At 46.8% G+C, this 22,700-nt stretch overlaps 1 protein-coding gene across 3 annotated transcripts in view; it reads left to right on the top strand.

The window, feature by feature from the left end:
- The window catches only part of ntn2 (netrin 2), a 40,050-nt gene that overhangs the window by 4,718 nt on the left and 12,632 nt on the right, over positions 1 to 22,700 (top strand). For all 3 annotated transcript variants that reach the window (XM_079293484.1, XM_079293482.1, XM_079293483.1), the window contains exons 2-3: positions 7,637 to 8,890; positions 19,244 to 19,432. In XM_079293484.1, the coding sequence (XP_079149610.1) occupies positions 7,840 to 8,890; positions 19,244 to 19,432 (1,240 nt within the window). In that variant the 5' untranslated portion in view covers positions 7,637 to 7,839. The remainder of the gene's footprint in view (positions 1 to 7,636; positions 8,891 to 19,243; positions 19,433 to 22,700) is intronic.

Here is a 22,700-nt window from a genome sequence, read left to right as displayed (position 1 = left end):
AGGCAACATAGTGCAGATTTTATTCACTCCTGGCTGTGTGTGTGTGTGTGTGTGTGTGCACTTGTGTCATGGTATTTATGAACCCCAGAGAAAAGCGGATGGATTGAGATGGAGAAAGCTGCAGTAACATAAGCAGATCGTTCTCTTCTGCTTGGAAAAGCAGGATTCCTCAGAACTCTTGGCTCCGTCCACCTGAGCGAGTAAAGTCAACACATCCAATGTATTTTTTTCTCCGATGGCTTCAACAGTTTGACGGGGCAAAGTAATCTCTCTTTCTGCCGGTCCTTCCCTTTCTGTTTTCGCTGGGTTTCCATCCCTTCTTTCAGTCAATCGTTTGTCATTTTGAACAAATGAGCTCGAGCCACTTTTTAAAGGAGTTGCTCTGTTCATGACCCTGCTGGTGAATCAGTGAGATCAGAATGATCACCTTTCAGAATACAGATGTTTCGCCGGAGCAACATCCAGCTCTGGCACTTGATTCCACAGCAAATATGACGCTCTTTTTCTTGAATTGCGGTCTAACATTGTGATTTGACTCAATTTCTCATGTAGAAATTTGATGTTCTTTCCATCCTGGGTGATTTCCAGCCCCTATATGATTTTATGTTTAGACCTGGATAAGGAGGTGGTGATAAAGTACCCACAGACACTCGGTCACAGACCTTAATTGTCTCCACTAAAGAGGTGAGAATGCTGTCTTACCGTCTTAAGTGGCCAGGTGTTTTCGCTTCAAGTGACAAATTGGGTGTGTGTGCACTTATGTTTCCTGTTAAAATACCTGTCATTTGTCAGCATGACACCCAAGATGTCTCACACTGTGTGAAGAGGATCCAGGGGCCAAAGATCCACCCGCTTCCTCCTGCCACTCCCTGCACCCTGCTAGGCCTGAATGTGTCAGCCACACATTTCATCCAGATGCAGAGTGATGTGTGTGTGTGTGTGTGTGTGTGTGTGTGAGGTCCGCAAGTGTGTCTGTACCCAGTTATCAGTATCCTTTTCTGACTTGGACACACACAGTAGATGTATTCTGTGTTGATTGCAAACTCTGAGTTCTCAGACATGATGAGCAGGCAGTTGATTTCTCCTTTTCGTCTGATCAGTTGTTCACGGATTGACAATTTACTGGATTGGTGTTTGGCTCTCCCTGTACTATACGCTAGCTGCTAGCTTAGATCTGCTCATCTTGTCGACAGTTATTCAGAGGGCGAAGCGACATGTTGTATTGTATACCTGGGGAAAAAGTCAAAAAATGGCATATCAGAATAAAGTTGAACTAGCAGGCTGCAGCCATGACGTTTGACCAACTCCTTGCATGGCATGTTAACTTGTTAGCACAGAGTATCCTCCCAAGTAGAATGACCGCATCAGTTGTTTCAGCATGTGTCGCAAATCACAATAGACCAAGATCTTTAGCAGCTGCTGTGGGGTTTGTCCTGAGGATCGAGGGGGAAAACACAAATTCCCACCGTGACTCCTTGGGGGCTCTGTATATTTGTGCCTTAACCAAAGCGTGATCACATCACAACACAGATTCATTTTTCAACAGTGATTTCTCATTTTGGAAGTCTCAGACAAATGATGTCGGGACAAATGATGTCGGTACTTTCCTCTTTCGGGTAAAGGTCCCCCCCGGTCTGTTAACGTTACCATTGAGGTGGAGGAGAGGAGCAGGGGAAGAGGAGAAAGGGAGTTTTCTGATGAGCCATAAGCTTTGGCATCCTTCACAATGCGTCTTGCTGTGTGAGTGAGGACACACACTTAGAGACTAGTGGAGAGCATGTGTTTGTCCGTCAACAACGTGTGTGTTTAAGTGTAATGTACGCAACCGTGCGAGTATTCTAAGCACTTAATAAAATGATTTGTGGTTGTTGTTTTTTTCCCCCCCTGTGAATTCAAAGCGGGTCCTGGCTTTCGGCTGTGGGGTAGAGGTTGCTCTTGTGCAATGGAAAAAAAAAAAAAAAAAAGAGAGACCGTTTTCCTGTCAGGGGGGCTTTTTGGGAAAACCGCGGCTCTGCCTACCGCAGCCAGCCTTCAAAGGCCTTTGAAGGAGTGCTCACCTCTCCTTAAGTCCTTCCATCCATATAAACGAGCTACTTCCTCTCATATCCACCTCACCTGCGTCTCCCTGTCCAACTGCTGCAAAGCTGCGGTCAGGGTTATGCTCAGGTCCATGGGAAATGTTCAATCAAGGAGCCCCCAGTCCACCCACGCGCTCTCAAAACAGCACACTTGAACCTCTCAGCATTTCTTTCTTTACATGTCTTTATCATCTCTGTCGCTGCTGCACGGACCTTCATCCAGTGACCAACACCGAGAATGAATCTGTGTCTCTGCCCGCCGTCTCAGGGCGGCGTGTGTCTTCACTTTCCCTGCGCATCTTGACGGCACATGTAGAGGAAATATGTCTCGTATTTTGAAAGCAGATCACAGTTTGACACAGGAGGCTGTAAATCGTTGAACTCTTGTCCCTTCACTCCCAATTCCCTCACCCTGTCAGTACAACTTTTTCCTCCTTCACGCTCAAGTTCACAGCTATATTCTTCCATTTACTTTATGCGGAACTGAAGTTTTGTTGGACGTCCTCAGTCGTTTTAATAGTCGTTTAATTTACTTTAGCGGAAATCTGGCACATACTCGGCATCACATTTGTGCTTTGTCTCTATTTTTTCTTCACTTTTTCTTGCTCAAAACAAACACTGTAAATTGCAGCACGGTCTGTTCTCGCTGCAGAAACCACAACGATGTTTGGATGTGTCGGGACATAAAATCAGTGTGAGATTGAAACACAGAGCCCTTCTTATTCTACATATCTGTCTTTTCTTGTTTCTCACTAATTAACCCTGCTTCACCCAGAATCTGAGTCACTGCTGAGCAGAACTTTCGGCCTGCTCAGGTCTTTCCCCCGCTCTACACTTCCTTTTTCTCACCAAAAACACTGACCTCACACAACACTTCATCAACAGAAAAATACACAAATTGTCCTATCAGCATTTTTCTCCTGCTTTCGGACTAAAGTGTATATTTGCATGAATAAAGACAGCGGTAGCTTTGTACAACTTCCTGTCTTTGAATCTGTGCGAATGATCCCGACCTCGTATCCCACCTTGCACTGTCCGAGTTCTCTCCTCCTGTTCGGTTCTGGATCAGGTTCTGTTGATTTAAAGAGCCGCTGTTGGACTCGGGGCCAGCCGTGTGGGCTTGGCCACAGAAGCTGCTGCATTCCTCGACTGGGCGTTCTGCTTTTCTCCCGACAGTGTCTCTTTCTGCCGGAGGCAGAGATGGAAAGGCAGAGATTATTTCATATTTGGTGTTTTGTGATGCTTTTTGGATCCTCCTGCTTTGTGATTAGAAGTCACAAGCGCTTGAGAACCTGAGATGTATTGTTGGATTATTATCCATGCTGACAGATGGCAAACAGTTCTGGTATGGGCAGAACTATTTCGGCAGCATTTTGAAGTGATTGTGAACAGTGTTGAAGGTTGGAATAAGAGTAAAGCAAAAAAAAAAAACCCACAATGGACATTTATCAGATTAAACCTTCCAGACACACTCACACAGAGACTCTGAGAAGAAATAAGCAGACTTTAAAAATGTGTCAGTGATCCCCCGGCTAATGACGCTCTCAGCTGTGAGAGTTGACCCCCTCCTGCCCTCGGCCCTCCCTGCTCCTCCTCCCCTTTTCCTCAATCCCTAATGAATGCCAGCAAGGAACTTGTAGCACCCTAAACCCAACCACACACACACACACACACACACTCACTCATGCAGGCTTTACACAAACAGCAGGATGGTCGTCACCGCTGCGGAGACGGCCATCATCAAGTGGAATTCAGGCACTAATGTCTGACCCCTGTTACCTGAGGCCTGTCAGTCATGTTGATTCATCTGGACAGGTTTATTCAACTATTAAACGTGTGTGTGTGTGTGTAAGTGTAAGGATACAGATGGTAATGATGTGATTGGTGCTGAAATAATTATTCAATTAATCAATAAGTCGATTGACAGAAAATCAATCCCCTAGACTTTTGATTATCGAATGTCATTTCTTCAAGGAAAAATGGCAAATAATTGACATTGTCTTGGATAAAATATATATATTTTAAAAATCTGAATTAGACCCTGGGACGTTATTCAGGTGACGAGTGCCAACAGCAACCTCCTCCTCGGTGTGTGTACTTTGTTGCTGCTCTCACTGTTCCTTTATATTCATACAATACATCTTTCTACAACGATAATGAGACTGGAGGTGGTCCTGTTGTTAGCCTATTAAAAAGTCCTCCATGCTTGTGGGCAGCCACTAATAACCCCACCAGGGATTACTGTACAGCAGGCTGGAGGGACAGCAGGGGACCAGTTTGGACCTCAGCTTGCTGTCATCCAAGAGAGGCAACCTACAGACCTCCATTCACTCCCAGTGTTAGTGGGGCCACCACGCACAACTCTCTAGAGCAGCGTGAAAAGCCCCCACTTGGGATATACTAAGTGGCTCAGCTGTCCCTCTCCTATCCTCACCTCCCATGGCGCCCCCCTCCTCTACACCCAAGCCAAATAAAGCCTCTCAGCGACTTCTGTTTTCCTAATCTGTGAACTCTGACGGAGGCGCCCACGCTTGAAAGAGAGACAACTCAACATGAGATGATCTCCCGGTGACAGGGAGAAGCTGAAAAAACATGCTTTCGTGCGGAGAGTTTCCCGCAAAGATCAGAACCACTTCAATGTTTCGTGAAGCCGGCAGCACTTCTGCGTGTTGTTCATTGTCTTCTTCGGAAAGACGGACACATGGGCCTGCAGCTGCTGCTACTTCAACCACATTTCACGAAAGACAATGTCTGCCCCCACCGAGGTGGAACTGTGGCCTGTTGAACACTGTCATTGCTGAAAGCAAAGGGTTTTCTTGCTGTAACAGATTCTTAGTATTTCAAAGGTCAGCCAGCTACACCACTGTGCTGACATCCTGGCAAAGCTTGCGGATCCAGGAAAGATTTTGCGGAGCTGGCTCACATTTGGCAGTGTTAATAGCTGTGTAGAGTACGTTTTTTAAAATAAAGACCTGCACCTTGCCACAGCACAGTGTTGCTGGACTGTCTCAGACGAGCGTTAGCACTTGCTGCGAGGCTAGCATCTATTTCGGAGGGCTTAAAGAGTGGAATTAAACAGCCTTGTCACTGTCTCTCTGTGTTTAACCTACACGCTCATCTGCCAGACGCGCCTGGCAGCACCAGAGCCTGGAAGAATCTCCCAGCAGGCCCGGCAGCACACGGGCCGCACCATATTTAGTCATCCAAAGTCCAGACACAGACCAATGCAGTCCTCCACCTTAATCTGTCTCCTCTCTCTGTTCCTCTCTCCCCCTCTCATATTTTACTTCCCTCCCTCGATCTCTGTCACTTTCCCTCTCTCTCCTACTGCTTCCATTCATATCTGTCCTCGCTCGCCCTCCCTCGAGTCATTTTTGCTTTATCACTGTCGTGCCCCTCGCTGTTTCTCGCCCCCTCGCATGTCCCTCTTTTCCTTCCTATCTACTGTAACTCTTCTTTCCTTGTGCCTGTTTATCCTCTTTTTCAGTCTCTTAACTGTCAAGTAGCTTCCTGCCTTTTTTTTTTTTTTTACTTTTCTAACTTCCTCTTACTCCCTCAACAACATACCCATCAAACACTAAGTCTGAATAATTCCCTCTCCGTCTTTTTTCTTTTCCCCCTCACCTGTCATAACCCCCCCCCCCCCCCCCCCCCTCCCTCTCAGAGCCTCCCCACTGTCTCTTTTCTTGGATGAACATGCTGCTGATGGAAGCTGGGCCTGGATGCTAATGAGTTGCTAATTCTATCAGCCATCTCTCCATGCCCTCCCCAGTGGGTGTCGGGGCCGCTAGCTTTACCACGGCCAGCCTTTTGATGGAGTGCCGAGTCTGATGAACTCCCTCCTGCGTGCCCACTTTAACCTCCACGTCCTCAGACACATGTCATTGATCAATGTCCTTATCCGTCCTGGCAAGGCCCACTCTTACTCCAATCATTTATGAGCTGGCCCATTCCCTGCAATCCATTTTTCACATGTTAAACATGGTAATAGCAGGGGATATTTTTTATTATGTTTTCATGTTCAGGTCTTCAAATTTCTCCAAGTGGCTACTTCAGAGCTTGACCTGACGGGAAATATACACTTATCTCTTTATCCCGAGTACAGTTCAAATTGAACCAGGAAAGTCTGAAAAGACTTTTAAATTGTGTGTAATTATCTTCCGTTTTCTAGGATTGACATAAGAAGCAGTTATTCTTCCACTTTGGGACATTTCCTTCCTCACTATATTCTGCGCTGTACAATTCCCTCACACTATTTTCCTTTAACACCCAATCTGGGCTTGAGCAGAGGCCAAATGGCTGGGTTTAAGCACTTGAGCACAGAAGAGTGGTCCTATTTACCAGGCCACTGGGCGCTTTTTCTGAGGGTTGCTAGCTCAGGACCCCTCGCATAAGAAAAGAACGAAACTTTTGTTTTCCCGACTCCTCTTAAATCCGTCTGTCTGCCTTCCCCGCTTGACTGAAGTGGATACAGAGGCGGCCTTTTGTTCTACCAAGATGAAGAGGGATGCTGTAGTATAAGAGGGAGAGTGAGGGTAAGAGGAGGTGGGTGGGATTCATTGTAATTTAATAAATACCTCGCAAAGAGGGTTGGGGTGCCTTCTCAACCCCTCAGCTGTCTGTTTTGAAATGGGGCTCTTCTGGATTTGACACCCAGGGAAGTAAAAAGGGGATTAAGGAAGGAAAAGCCTCGGGCTATAAACATCTCTTTCTCTGTCTTATTCTTCGCCCCAAGCACCCCCCCCCCCTCGCCTCAATCCTCTCTCTTTGGGACCGAGAGGCCCCTCGTCTAGCTGTGAGCGTATGAATGATGTCATCCAGGTACCTATCTTGACCCAGAGATTTAGAAAGGCTTGAATGGAGTCTCACAGCCTCGGTTCTTCTAATGCGGAGAATAATCCTCACTTTTTGGGGCATTTTCTGGTTCACTGAATGCAGATAATGCTGCCTTCTCCAAGGTCAGCACTGAGTAACAATACTGTTGCTATGGTTGGTTTCCTGTCAAATTCCCGCAAAAATCAGCAAGAGCTTAAAAGTAGAGCCGTGTCTTCATAGAAAGAAATGGCTCCCTTTTTCCTGGACACTCTCTTAAAGCAGAGGTTGGACGCGGGGGGTCACACACGGTCCACTGCTTTGCAGCATGACCACGGATTATAGGGTGACTTCTGCCATGCTGCTCAAGCATGACCACAAGGCTTGGCCAGTTTTGACCTGAATGGAAGTACTGAATGAGAGGCCGGCATTAAAATTCTGGATGCAGTCACTTGCAGTCACTAATGTCTCTCTTTAAATGGTCACATCCTTTCTCTCGGGGCCCCTGTCTTAACTGTCTTATCCTTTGACAGGCTTTTAGTCGATGAAAACATTCACTTGCAATGTTACAGTACAAAGGATACAATGCCATTTACTTTCTAAGGGCAAAAATAATTAGATTTTAAAGATGCACACTTGTTTTTACACAGTAGAATTAGATCAGCAGCACTTTCTAGTTCATACCCTATTATGGTAAAAGTATGTCTGTGACATTGACCTTTTATGTTTGTTTCTCTCTCTTCCAGGAAGGACTCTGGTCAGCCTGAAGTGAAGGGTCACTGAGCTCAGACACTCTCCTTCCAATTATACACACATAGGGGGAAGTCCCACAGACGGACACATCTGAACGACGACACGTACAACTTCACATTTACACACAGACTCTTGGGTACACACACACACGCACAAAGACACACACACACACACACACACAGGGCCTCTGAGCAGGATGAGGGAGCCCTGGAGGTGCCTGCTGGGCCTGTGCCTCCTGGCATGCTCGGCTTCCACCCGCAGTGCCGCCAATCCCTTCGCAGGGCAGCAGACCCCGCCAGACCCTTGCTATGACGACACAGGCGCAGCCCGTCGTTGCATCCCCGAGTTTATTAATGCTGCCTTCGGCAAGGAGGTGATGGTGTCCAGCGTCTGTGGCCGGCCTGCGTCCCGCTCCTGCAGTGTGGTGGAGCGGAGCGACGATCGGCCCTCTGTGCGCTCGTGCCAAATCTGCGACGCGGCTGACCCTCGCCGTGCCCACCCTGCCTCCTACCTCACTGACCTGAACTCGGCGCACAACCTCACCTGCTGGCAGTCGGAGAATCTCAACACCTCGCCGCACAACGTGACCCTCACCCTTTCGCTCGGTAAGAAGTTTGAGATCACCTATGTCAGCCTGCAGTTCTGTTCCCCACGACCCGAGTCCCTGGCCATATACAAGAGCATGGACTACGGCAAGACCTGGGTGCCCTACCAGTTCTACTCCTCACAGTGCCGGCGCATGTACAATCGGCCCAACAAAGCATCCATTACCAAGCAGAACGAACAGGAGGCTCTCTGCATAGATGGCCACACTGACCTCTACCCGCTGTCTGGAGGGCTCATTGCTTTCAGCACTCTGGATGGACGGCCCTCGGGCAAAGACTTTGACAACAGCCCCGTCCTTCAGGACTGGGTGACTGTCACTGACATCCGCGTGGTCTTCAGCCGGCCCCAGCTACCCCGGGAGCTGGGACCGGGGGCTGGAAGCAACAGCGGCGGAAGGGACGACGACCCCATGGCGGTGACGACAACGCTGCCTACTTATTTCTATGCAGTGGGAGACTTCCAGGTGGGCGGCAGGTGTAAATGCAGCGGACACGGCTCGCGCTGTCTGAAAGACAAGGAAGGCAAACTGGTGTGTGACTGCAAGCACAACACGGAGGGACCCGAATGTGACCGCTGCAAGCCCTTTCACTATGACCGACCGTGGCAGAGGGCCAACGCCCGCGAGGCCAATGAGTGTCTGCGTAAGTCTTTACCTCGATCAGTCATTCTTTATGTGCTTTTAACATGTTTCAGTTCGTGTGATGTGGAACATACCATCGATTTGTCTTTACCTGCAAACAATACAGACAAATATAGCACAACAGATTGTCTGAGAGGACACACAATGGCTCTATTACTTTATGTGTTGCATTGGTGATTAACAATCGTAGAAGTGACGAGATGAAATTATCGTCTTTAGCGAAATATCCTTTGGCTGTTTTAACAACAGTTCAGTGACCGCTATAAACGGAGCATGCAAATGTAATGGGAAACCCGCTCCTTCTTCAGCGCAATTGTTAGCTCAGTGAGTGGATGGAAATAAGAAATTATTTGACGATACAAGTTGTTTCTTTTTTTTTGTTGGCTGGTGCCGGCTCTCAGGATTTGGACATCAATGTAAAACAAATAAGAATGTATACACATTCACAGAGGGAAAGAGAGTCAGAAGAGAAGAGATTTAACTGTGGTGACCTGTGTTTGACTGTCGGGGGTAATTAAGAGTTTTGCCAGAACACACCGGAGAGGTTTGTGTTTGTACAAGTGAGGAGTTCTGGTAGCAAATAGTGGTTGAGTTTGCCACTTTTGGCAGCGTTTCTCAAAACCACGAGGCCCATCCTTTTCCTTGCATTTCCCATCAGCCCCTTCTGTTTACCGTTGCTCGACAGAGAAACAGCCCAATTCTTAACAAAATCATGATTTCTGGACTTGACGATGAAAAAAAAAAACCCCTCTTTTTCACAAGCAAGTCTAAACAGTGGGTGACAACAGCTCGAGTCATTGGCACACCGCTACAGCTAAGCCATCCAATAATGTTTTTTTGGCAGTGTTTGCCTTCACCTCAAGACATGTTCTGTAAAAGTCATCCAGACGTACTCTGGAAGGCTGCCAAGTCAAATTATAGCGATTTCTCTGGCAATTTTTGTAAATGTAAATTGATTACATTTGTACTGCTTTAGGCTTTAATGTGATATTTGGTCCGTATGTTAAGTTCATGGATGTGCAAAGGCTTTAGACGGCTGCCATGTCAGCCATGTTTTCAGCAGGAATACGTTCTCTAATATGTGGATGTTTCTTTGGTGGTCATTTTAACAGCATTTCTATGTTAGTATAAATAGACATAGGTGGAACTTAATTCAGGTCAATTTTGCTTGTCATAAAAATTTGTTAGCGGGGGAAAATAAAACCATTTTAGAAACCACTGTCCCCATTTCAACCTTTCCCCGTAATGAAATAAAATTACAGCTGGAGAAAAAAAAACAGGAGCAGAACATTGAAAAACAGTTTGTATTTTCCCAACATGTTATAATTGCCCTGTGAGCTGGCATGAGATCATATTTAGCATTGAACAGTGCCAGATCTGTTTAAAAGCGACAGAGAGTGACAGAGCCAGAGGAGCAAGGCCAGTTTAGCCTTAAACCGGCCGATGAAGCTAACATTCCCTCTCAGGCCAACACTACCCAACTTTGACTCCTCTGTCCTTGACACCCTCACTTACTCAGCCCTCAGATACAAGCACACACTCGCACACATAACATCGCTCCTTCTACAACAATGTCCTGTAAATCCCTCGCTTTGCTCTTGCTCATACTTTTTGCACACGCCCTCTTTCAAATGTCCCGTAGCTGTTTCCGAAATGTTACACCCGCTTCCCGTAGAGCTCTTCTCGGCGGGATCGGTATGTCACTTCCATCCAGAATTCCTGCACTAAACGGCCCGGCTGCACTGGCCAACTCTGATGACCTAATCCCAGTGTTGATTCGGGGCAGTGAAAGCTTATTGCAAGTTGCACGCTATACCTGATCACACATCCAGACAAGCCAAAAAGTCAGTCCCAGATGTCCCCAATTTCATGTTCCGAAAGCCACTTTACAGCTTATTCCGGTAGAACTGGATTCCAACATGTCCTCAAAGTAGCAGGAGAGCCTTTAAAGAAGTCTCCCCAGTGTATATTAAAACCCATTCTTAAAATGCATCCGTCCCTTGTTGATTTCTCAGCCTGCTTTTCTTTCTGATGCAAAAAAAAGGCGGCGGGCTGCCGTGGGAGCCACTGTGGTAGCGAAGTAGAAGTATTTAGCTTTGGCAAGTGCGTCAGAGTGGCAAGTTACAGATTCAAGGAGTCCCTTAGGTGTCACCAGAGCTTTCATGAGGCCCTGTGGGTGTTTGGGTTAGAGGTAGGGTCTGAGGGGGCTGAGCTCATGATCCTTTGTGGGGTGGTGATGGGGTTAAGCTGACGGGGAGATGGTTTGTGGGTAATGAGGAATTCAGAGTGGGCAGATGTGGAGCCAAATCAATCGCTGTTTCACGGCCGAGCTCAGAGTCTGTCAGTCCTTGAGAAAGCATGTGGAAGCCGACTTCACCACTTATTCACACATTACTGTTAATTAAGATGGTTTTAAGTCTTTGCTCCCACTCGGAGCAGTGTTGACTTTAATCTTTACCCTGCACTGCAAGAACATTGTTTCTAACAGGCTGCTTTGATTGTTCGCTGGTCTTACTAAATCTTTGACATGCACCGCACCGAGATGACTGTCTGCGCTCTTGGCAAGCTTGTGTACTGTCTCCAGACACAAGCCATGCACACGCACGCCCCATCTGCCGCCTCCCTCGCGATGAATCCTGCCTCAAGACATCGGTTTACAAATCCCTGCTCTATCGTCGGAGAGGGCAGCCTCGTAAAGGAGCGTGTCTGTTTGTATTGAGGGAGACATGATGGAAAAAGATGTGATTTATCTGCCCGGAGTTTGCGCCACGGGACGCAATGAGGAAACGGATGGATAAGAGCTATTTGGTTACTGGTTGTGATGGAGTATTGGCTTTTCTGCTGCCATGGGTCGATGCTGAAATGTAGTGACTTAAAAATGCGAGACAGTGTGTCATGCTATAATAGAGTCTGCCAAAGTCACTGCATAAGATGAAGTGGCCTCTTGTGGAGTCAACGACAATGTCACATCCTGAGTAGTTGATCATTCGTGGCGGTGTAGGAGCTCTCTACTCTTGGCCGTGTCTGCAGTCACCGTGGCCCTGTTGGGCTGAGGCACCAAGCTGTTCTATTCTTCATCCCTTGCTTCCTCCGCCTCGTTCGGACTCGGCCTGCAGAAAGTCCAGAGTGCTGCTCTGGAACGCTATACGAGCCCAGGGCCAGACGCCATCCATCCCTAATGGACCAGTCAGGCCAGGTCTGCTCCCAGTGTTGCTCCAGGCACACTGGTATGCATTCATAGCATTAAACACCGAGGTCATACGAAGGCTGTTTGAATTGCCATTTGGGCCGATTTGCCAGAAATGCAGGTGAGCGGTTAGTCGTGGAGCTGGGTGTTCCTGCTCTGCTGCAACGACTGGGTGTGGTGTTGAATATTTCTAATAGTAGGTTTTGACATATTGAGTCCAATGGAATGAGTGATACGGTATTCTGTTTTTGCACAAGAGGAGGAGTTTCCTTTCAAATTAAATCAATCAACCAAGTATTCACTGCAGACCCTCATTTTACAACAGTCGATGTCACCACCTGAAGGAAATTCCCACAAATTAGGTTTTACGTCTAAAAAGTTATTGCCTGTTACATCATGGATGGTATTAGATCGTGTCTTCCACACTAATGAATGAGAAGCAGATTTTGAAGTCGAAAAGCCACGTCACAACCCTCTCAAACCTTTGGTGGGCTCAGTCTCTGTTTTTTGGAAATTATTTGCTGGAATTAGGGGGAATTTGACAGATGGGTTTCTTAGGGCGCGCAGTGCGGATCCAACAGAGGTGTGTGTGTGTGTGTGTGTGTGTGTGAATGTGTGTGTTCGAGGAAGAGGCCAGCCAGGAACACATGCTCAGGAACAGGACTCAGAATAAGCCCTCAGATCTGTACAGAGCTGTGGAAACTCCGAAGACCACAGAAGCACAAACTCTTTTTTTGTACTTCTCTCCCGTCATTTCCCTCACCGACGAGGGGCAGATGTTTTTTAAATTTTTTTATGCTGATTAGAATTTCAAAATAGGCCTCCATCCTTTCACACTCATTCCCTCCCTCCGCATCTCCTAGCTATGGCAAGCAGAGGTCAGGCACAAGGTTGTTGGGTCTCGGTTAGATCAAAGTTAACCTCACTGGATTGCTTTGAATTTCCACGTTGAACCCTCAGAATCCAGCACACAGCAGCCCGAAGTTTTCCTCCAAGGCCAGCTGAAATGTAGCTGTCTATCTCTAGAGGGCAACGCGATATGGAGCTCAGTGAAATGCCGAATATAGACGGGTGAGGATGAAAAAAGCCAGAGCTGCCTTGATATTTCATGTATGTGCCTTGTTCCTAATTTCGCTAATTGACTTAAAGACCCTCCCACCTCCGTCGCCTGTCGCTGGAGGCTAACGAGGAACCGACACTTCAATTACCTACAGTGGGACACACAAATGAGAGGGGGGGGGGGCGTGAAAGAAAGTGATTTTTAAAAAAAGGAAACCTCCTGTGCTTTTATATAATTACACAGCCGAGGAATGTTGTTCTAAAATCAACAGCCCTATGAAATGATGCCTCTGGGGTGGTTAGCGTGAGACGCAGGGGCTGCTACAGAACAACGAAGCCAACACACATGAGATGTGTGTGTGTGTGTGTGTGTGCGTGTATGTTTGAAGCAAGAGTAACCGCCCTTATCTGGCTTAGCCAACAGGGTTTGGTCCCTTTGATTGGTCTGTACTGTAGCTTTGCTCGTTGCTTTTATTCCGTCTGTCAGTATTGCATCTTTGGTCGTCGGCCAAAACCACAAGAGATTGATGCTTTTCCCGTTCCGTGAAGCCACCCGTAAAGGCCCTCTGGCAAGCAGGGAACACGGTGAAACAAATGTTAAGGACAGCAAAGTGTCAAATAACAACGTGAATGTCAGCCGGGTTAAAGCGCTGGATCCCTCGGAAATGCTCTGCGGCTGCCTTGAGGCCCAGTGTGTCTGTGTGTGTGTGTGTGTGTGTGTGTGTGTGTGTGTGTGTTCGCGCATGGGCATCTCCTTGTGCATTAGCGAGAAACGCATGTAACCTAGTAGTGCGATGTGGTGTTTCATCCCTGTGCCAAAGCAAACTGGTGGAGCTGCAGCGTGCCCACCCTGCTCTCCCTGCAGGCCGCCATCGACTCTCCCCCACAGATGGCAGTAATCACCTCCTGAGGTGCCCGTCACCGCCGGCACTCTCTTCCCCTCTATCCTTGTGTCAAAGACGAAACCCTCTGCCTGGACTAACCCTTCTGCTCCCTCCTCTTTTATTTCATATATATTTCTCTTTTTGCTGAAATCAGCCTTTTTTCTTCTCTCGTCGAACTCTCGATTAAGTTTGCTTCTTTTTTTTATGCTGTCGCAGGCCTATGTGCTCTATTGCCTGAGGAAACGTGGTTTTTGGCTGCCAGCCGGTGTTGCTGGTGGCAGCACGATTCAGAGGCTGTTCGGAGAAAATACATCTGCTTTTTCTTTTTTTTTAACAACGAGCGTGTGATAATCGCTTGGCTCCCTTCTTCTAACTGTGGTTTGTCTGACTGTGGCTGACACGGTTGCGGTCATTGTATTTGAAATCATATGTATGTGTCTCGGCACACATTCATGTATTTGAAATGTTACGGTGCATGTCAGTTTTCGGAGGCAGTATGAGTCGACTGTATGAAGGCTAAATGAATCCCTGGCAAAGTAAAGGGGCACTCCATCGGTTTTCACAGATAAAGATGAGTTTACTTGTAAAAACAGAGAGTACTGCTCAGCCAATATGATGCGCTCTGAGAAAAAGACCCTTATGATGTCATCAGGGTAATCTCGAATTGGGCTCATTTCAAATCAAACAAATGACTTGGTGTTCGTAACTGTAGAGCCCAGCTTCTTATCTTAATGTTTTCCTCCTCACCCTGTCATTTGAGCTTCCATGTTACTGCTCTGGGTTGCCCGTCGTCAGCCCCGGACTCTTCTGCTTTCTGTGCATTCACATACAAGCTTTCGTCACAAGCTGAACAGAGACAAAGGTTTTCCCTCAACAATTCTACTTTCATCTCTGGCCCCAGAGGTCAATTTACGCAGTAGGTTCCATCTGTCACTTGTATTTCTAAACCAGCCCAGGCATTGCGTGCATCGCCCAGACTGGACCTCATGGTTGTGTGTGCCAAGAGTCATGGCAAAAGAACACCTGTTTTACCTCGGTTTTCACTGATTCACCGTGATAATTAGATTCCACAACAGTCGTCTACTTCTGCCCGTTTGCTCAGGACTGCAGGAAAAAGAGCGACCGAGGCAGACGGAGAGGGAAGGCAAAGAAGGGAGACGGATAACACTGTTTAGATGTGGGGAAGTAAAGTGGACCGGAGAGAGGGAACAGAGCTAAAACTCAACCCACCACTGACACCCGCCCCCCCCCCCCAACATGGCAACCCTCCAGGCTAATCTCGTTAAAATCTTTCTTTGCCTGATGCCATCCAGAGAGAGAAACGAGAGATGTAGTAAAGGATGGACAAGAGAAAGGGTTGGGAAAGGAAACGCGCAAAAGGAGGGGAGAGGCAACCAGTGAGGGTATTCAAGATGGGGTCTCATGGGGAGGGAGGCTTAGGGAAGGGGTGGGAGAGGAATTAAGGGGACTCTTAGTTCAAAGGGGCTCCCAAGTGCCGGCTCTTAAGCCCACGGCGTGATGCTAACCGCAGAAACCAGTGGAGGGCGGGGAGGGTCGAGACGCGGTGTCAAAGCTAGAAGTAAAAGATGTCTGTGAGGAAGAGAACCACAGAGCAACTGGTTCTGAGGGGGCTTTGTTCCAAAGAGGTGGAAGCTCCTGCGTGCCCACGTAATGCACACAGCAGGACTAGTTGTAGTTTCCTGTTAGTCTTCAGCTCGGAGTTCTTAAATCTTTGTCTCAGCTTGTTGTCCACAGCTCTTTTTTTTTTTTTGCATCTTTGTTATTTGATCCATTTCATTTTGTGAGCAGTTACTAGAATAAGTGTGTGTGTGTCCACACTGTACACTGGCTTGGCTCTAATGAGGAGCTAATTAACCGGGTGTTTCCCCCCCCCCCCCGGTGCTCTGAGCAGGTGGCTGGAGCAGCCAGGTGGAACTCAGCCCAAACACACAGACTCACAGTGAGCACACACACATGATGGAAGGAGCCCGTATAGCAGAGCCTGTTTGGCCAGGCGGAGAGGGCACCCAAGGGGGGCTGCAGGGCCAAGGGGGGAGATGTGGAGGTGGGCGAGCGGCCCCTTCGATTTTCAAGAACCGATTTTAGCCATGGGATCTGGGTTTTGCACTGGCATCCAAAATCAATTGGCTGTGCATACTGGCTTGGCTTTGGAGCTGAAGGAAGAATGAGGTTAGATTTATCCCTGACATATGGAGGAGAGCCGAGAGGTGGTGCACTCCACAAACACTCGCATTTTATTTGTTGAGTGCAGTCTTTACGGGCCAATTTGTCATAGCTGACGTGACAGACCAGTCCGTGAGCTTGTTAAGAGCACGTTTACTTGTTATGGAACCTGTTATGCAAGCTGAGATAGAACACTGGTGTGTAAAAACAAGACATTTACTCCAGCAGTTATTCCTCCGACATTTACATTTGCCGCTGTTCATTTTGATGACAAAGTGGTGCAACTGTTCTCCACTCGAATATTTTCCGAGGGGTTTCTTGCCATCCCCTCATTCATTTTTGCTGCAGCATCCCTCTGTTAGCCAAGCCCATTGCTTGTGTTTGTTGTTTGATTTCCACGACAACGCGACGATCCAGATCCACGCATCGTCAAATTTGGACCCATAAAGGAGCCGATCTGTTTCTTTGCTGACTCTCCACAGAACACTGAAGTGTCAGATTTGTTTTTTTTTCTTCAACAGATAACAATTAGTGAGTTTTTCTTTTTCTTGCAGCGCACTAGTGAGGCTTTGATGCGTTAATGAATTGGAAAATGGCCTTCAACAGTGTTTAGTTATCCCCGCTGAGCCTAATTTGGGTGAGAGGGGGTGCTGCGGTGGTGGGGGTGTGTGTTTGTGTTCACAAGCACTTCAAAACAAACCCACAAACATTCCAGGATCCTTGGGCAGCTGCAGCTCCGAGCTGAAGTTAACTGCACACAACATGTACAACATAGAAAACACACACACGGAACCTACTCCAGTGTTTTTGCTTATTTATTTCTCTCAGTCAACCTCAGATCACATTTTCATTCATGTTTTTTCAAACTGCCAAACTACTATTTCTGTCACTAATTCTACCTGTCTGCCATAGAACGTCTGGCTGTTGTTAAAGCCATCACTGCTACACATGTTAAATGATTTAAAGGTTTGATTCTGGAGCTTTCTCTACATTCTCCACACTTGAACACATCCGCCCTACTCCCGACTTTGTTGGCCGATCTTGTTGCAAAGCGGCGAATCGAAAAGATGCCACAAGAGGTACCCCCGGTACTTCAGCCGGGGAGAAAATGTGATCCATCGCTTTCATGTTCTGCTGCGAGGTGTTAATGGACCCAAGTGCTCACAGCTGTGTGTGTGTTTGAGAAGCTTGATCATAATCACGGTACCCCCCCCCCCCCCCCCCCCCCTCCACCTCGTTCTTGCCCCGGCCGCTCACCGGAGCTGCTGTGTTCTTTGTCACATTCCCTTCAGAAGAAGTCGGGCAGGCTCTTAAGTTGTTCACATGCTAACACACTAGATACACAACACACACGCACACGTGCACACAGATTCTCATCAGTTTGCTGTGTTTTTTTTAGTACACGGACTACTTAAGATGCTTTGTGAAATATGTAAGCATCCTTCGGTATCCTACACATCTGTAGTTTTCTCCAGGGTCAAAGGTCAATCCTCCTCTTGAGTTTACCAGTTCACCAAAACATCCAGCGGTCTTCACGCACACGGCGCTGCCTCGATATGGATCCATACACGAAACGGTGTTTCATTAACTGCAGAATTCCATGCAAATTGGGCCGAGTAATAACCAGATGGAATTGGGAAACGGTCTGGGAATGTGCTCTCTCCCCCTTTTTTTTTCTTCTTTTTTTCCAGGGTCTGAAACCAGGGAACACTGGACCTCTCCCAACCTGGTACCCCTTCAGTGTGGATGGAGGTTACATAGCGTTCACTGCTCGCATATTACTTGACATACAAGTCATTCTCCTCCTGCGAGAGAGCCACGAGTCGTTAACAGTCATTTTCAATCAACTGCAAGGAGCTCATCTAACGTTCTACAGATCATTGAGCTCAGTGTAACTGCAGAACTCACCTTGACTGCAGCAGGATAGTGACAACGGGGAAAGAGAATTATTTTTGCTGCCTTTTCTCATGAAAGATCTTATATTTCTGTAACGGCCGCAGTATTCGACACAAAGTCAACTTGCATAAAAGCCTCTCAGTCCCTCAGCCAGTCTGTCTTTACTTAACCCCCATTATTGTGTCTTATTCTCTTCTAAACACCCATTGTTGTAGCATTCTTCTCAATAACACTCCCACCAGAATAATTAATATCACCTTCTGTTGTGATGCCCTAATAATCCTTTTTTTTGCCATTCTTTGAAAAGCAGCTTTGCTGTTGTGTACCCCTTCCTAATTTATCTGCGGATAACTTTAAGATCTGCAGCAGTCGTCTTTGAAGCCACGGCCAAGACTTCAGGTCCCAGGTCTGACTCTGATTTAACCAGCAGAGGGTCTGGATCAAACTTTGTTCCGCAAACAAGAAGGGCAGGTTTCTCATTCGGCCTCTCAAATGCAAACCCAAAATGTAGAGAGTGAACACAGAGTTCACGAATAATGTCAGAGCTGGTGAATGTGGTCTAATGGGGAGGAATCAATGGAAAAACTTGTGAGGCGAAGAGACATAAAGAAACCGGCTGGATTTCAAGTGGAACTGGGAGGGACTGCGGAGAGATATAACCTCACTTCCCATGTCTCATATATTGCGGCTCGCCTCATTTAGAAGACAGCCAGCTCGAGTCCATTCCTCTTCTGAATCGCTCTCGCTTTTAATAGATCTTATAGGAGTCTTTGCTCATCAGTGATTCATGGAATTAATGTCTCTCTATCTACCGTAATAACTAACGGGCTGAGCGAAGCAGAATTCATTAATTATGAAATGGAGAAAATGAGCTCTGCAAATATCACTTTTGATTGATGAGTTCTGGAATAGCAGCCAAGCACAGAGCCGCAGTGTAGGTTATGCACCACTCTCTATGATACTGCCTCACTGGAAAATCCCTGCCAGCTCTCTTGTGATATACTGTATAGTAAGCATAAGTTTTACTGCAGTGCACACTTGCATGTGAACATTTCATCTCCGCTGACTCACATTTAGACTCTATAACCAGAAATACTGTGAAGATACTTTTACATTTTACTCAACTTTCCTCTTCCCTCTGCAGCGTGCAACTGCAACCTCCACGCCCGGCGCTGTCGATTCAACATGGAGTTGTATAAGCTGTCGGGGAGGAAGAGCGGGGGGGTCTGCATGAACTGCCGCCACAACACCGCAGGCCGCCACTGCCACTACTGCAAGGAGGGCTTTTACAGAGACCTGGCCAGACCCATCACCCACCGACGAGCCTGCAAAGGTAAAAGTCCATCAGTCAATGCAATGAGTTTATTTTTCATTCATTTGATTCATTGTTATTTATCAAGGTGGTAATCATTATATTTTCTATGGTGCTAATTGCTGTACTGTTTTTGTTTTTTAAATCATACGTACACGGTGGTGATCACTGCTCATGCAGCACTAAATACCCAGTTCTTCTTCTGCTGTCAGAATTTAAAAACGTATGTATTTTTTTGCTGGGAATGAATTACCAACCACTCTCTGTTTACCAATGGAAACATTTTTTTATGAACAAGAATCACTTTTTTGTCGCATCAATCGGTAAGAGATTAGCAAAGATGTGTATTTGTTCATATGGAAATGTCACGGGTTATTAAGCTCCGTTTGACTTCTCATTTGGCAATGTGCTGCGCTAAATGTTTCCAAAATGTTCAAACGAAAGCTGATTGAGACATTCTAACCCTGCTTGTACTTGTGTAAATATGTCTGAAAAAACTTTGAAAAAGTTCTGATTGGAAACATACAGGGTCATGGTGCATTTTAATAGGAAAATATCAGCATGTCTAACTTGCCATACCATAGCAGAGAGAAACGAATTTATACTGTGCCCGAAGCTTTTCTGGCTGTCGCAACGAATGTTTCCCTATACCACACACCACATCATATTATCTCTTGACCAAGGCATTTCTCCTGGAAAAATGTTTTTGCCCGTTTATTAATTCACATTTTGCAGAGAATATTTTTCGGCCTAATAATATGCTGGAAGCATTTCTCTCCTCCCACTGGACCCATTGCAAAAACAGCACCAGTTTCCACTACTATGTTGCTCAGGAAAGTATTCAAACCAACCAGAGAGAAAGTGTGTTTTTTATCCTGTTGATCCCGATGAAGGTAAAGAATCACTTCCAGAAAATGAGAAACGGCATTAGCGAGAGAGCAGCCAACGCTCACAGCCGTAAAGATCTTTCGGTTGAAAGTCTCCCGCTGGCTTCCGCTCAGTTTTCCTTCTGTAGCCGACCCAAGCTGCTGTAACCGAAAACCACGAGGTTAGAAATGGCACGATATCAGGCCGCACTGGCCCACGTTGGTTGCGCTGAGATGTCGTGCCATTCGTCATGTAATGGCAAAAACTCCACAGTTACTTAAATCGCATGCCTTCAAGCTGAAGTCATTTGACCTGTCGCTGCACCGAAACACTGCCAGAAATGCCTCAATGCCCCCCCCCCCCGTGCTAATTGTTCCCTCTTCCTTCATTTCCTGCAATACCTGGGAGTGTGACGCTCTCACAAGCCCCCCCCCCCCCGACACTGCAATTTGTCCTTATCAAAGCCTTATGATCGGGTGGTAAACAGTTTATCTCCCCTGACCCCCCCCCCCCCCCCGAAAAAGGGCCCCAGATGTGACGGAAATGAAAGTTAACGTCTGAAAAGCCTCTGCTGAGCGTCTGGCCCCATGATTGATCAGAGCAATTCCGCAGCCTTCTAGGAGCTGTCATTTTCCTCTGGCCCGGCCCCTTCGTCTGTTCTTTCATAGCCCATGATTGTTTGTAACCATCATCTCCTCTTCCTCCCTCCAACTTCTCATTTCTTTCACCGTGACTCACTACAAGCCTGTAAAACCATTGTCTTTTTCTTTTACCATGGCGTCCCTGATTAAATTTCTCACCTCAGCTTGTTTTGCTCTCCCTCGTGTTTTATTCCCATGTGTCAGGGTCAGAGTTGCGGTGTGGCTGAAGGGGGCCACGTCTGAGTTGGGAGGGCTCTGAAAGGACACGCAGGCCGTGTCTGTTTCTAATGTCGATTCTTTGTAGATGAGTGTCCATACACAATGTGTGGCGGTAACCACCACTTCTTACCTCCCACGCGCACAAAGCTGTCGGACTCCTGCTCTCTATCGTTCAAATGCCCAGGCACCAGCCTCTCCACGAGCCCTTTACTGTGTCACAAGCATTAAAACAGCCAGCACAGTGAAAGAAACATGGCAATCACCACATGGCCTGGCTGCAGTATATGAGCTCTTCACAAGGTTTTTATGTGAATCCAAGCCATGCAGCTGGTATCCGTTGACCACAAGGAACATTGATAAAAGGCATTAAAACTGAGGCCTCGTGAAGAAACGCCGGCCAACATAAACCACATTGACCGTACGTCTCAAATATCTTTCTGAAGCAGGGCATGAGGATCTGTGGACAGGAAATGCGTTATGCAACCCAAGTCTAAGGGTAATGTTAGGTTTGTAATGTATAGGCCCTGGCTGAATAACACCGATTCTAACATTAGTATCAAGGTTACATGTGACCACAAGATCTTAATCTCAGGTGTCACTGAGAGGGAGGAGCTGTTCAATTGATCTTCTGTTTATCAATCCTTCAACATGGCGTTATTGTTAAAATAATGGTAACATCTATTCACGATGTATTCGTGCCTTACAATTACTTAATTCAATCTCTTGATTGAATGCTATGTGAACTCATGGGATGGTTTATGAATAGCACGCCACTTTTAAGGACATTTCATCACGTCATGTCCAACATGTTAAGCTTTTCAGGTGTCATTTCACAGACTGTTCTCATTCCCATGAAACTTGATGCACGTTTGCGGTTTCAAACACATTGTTGAAATTCAGAATTCAAACAAAGCTACTTGGTTAGGTTGAGGAAACGATCGGGATAGGGTTGAAATAAGGATGTTTGTTACGTAAATTCAGTACAATGTAAATAAATCAGCGGCGGCGGTGTCCTGGGTGAAAGTCCTGTGTTTGTTCCATCCAACCTCCTCCCTACCCGGACTTTCTATTACCGCGGCATGAAATGACACCCACGAATCAAAAAATGAGAAGCAGCAACACACTTAATGACTTAAGAAAGTGGCGTGTTGTCAAGTTGTCATTTTGTGAGACCAGGGCTTTTTAATAACTAAGAAACATACATATATTTGAAGACCTTTTATTTTCACAATGTCAGCAACTGCAGACAAAAAGCAGGCCTCACAAGTACTTCAGCCCATATGCATGCACACATGCACTGAGCAACACGAATCCGTTAAACTGAGCCTGTCAAAGGACTACAAATCCCAACGCAGTGCCTGTCACGTCTGCAGTCGCAGAGGCTTGAAAAGCCATCAACCTCTGAGGACGTTTTTACTGCTTCTTAACTGGCCCGAGCACATAAAACTTCAGGAAAGCAGTTCAAGGAGGAGAGCTGGGGGTGGAGATTGACACCACCACCCCCACACCCAGCCCGTTCAGATCTGGCAGTTGCTGTTTGTTTTTTTTGCAACTGAACAATG

This window comes from Melanostigma gelatinosum (assembly GCF_949748355.1).
Source record: "Melanostigma gelatinosum genome assembly, chromosome: 21".
Taxonomy (NCBI): Eukaryota; Metazoa; Chordata; class Actinopteri; order Perciformes; family Zoarcidae; genus Melanostigma; species Melanostigma gelatinosum.
This window is presented reverse-complemented; position numbering and strand designations above follow the sequence as displayed.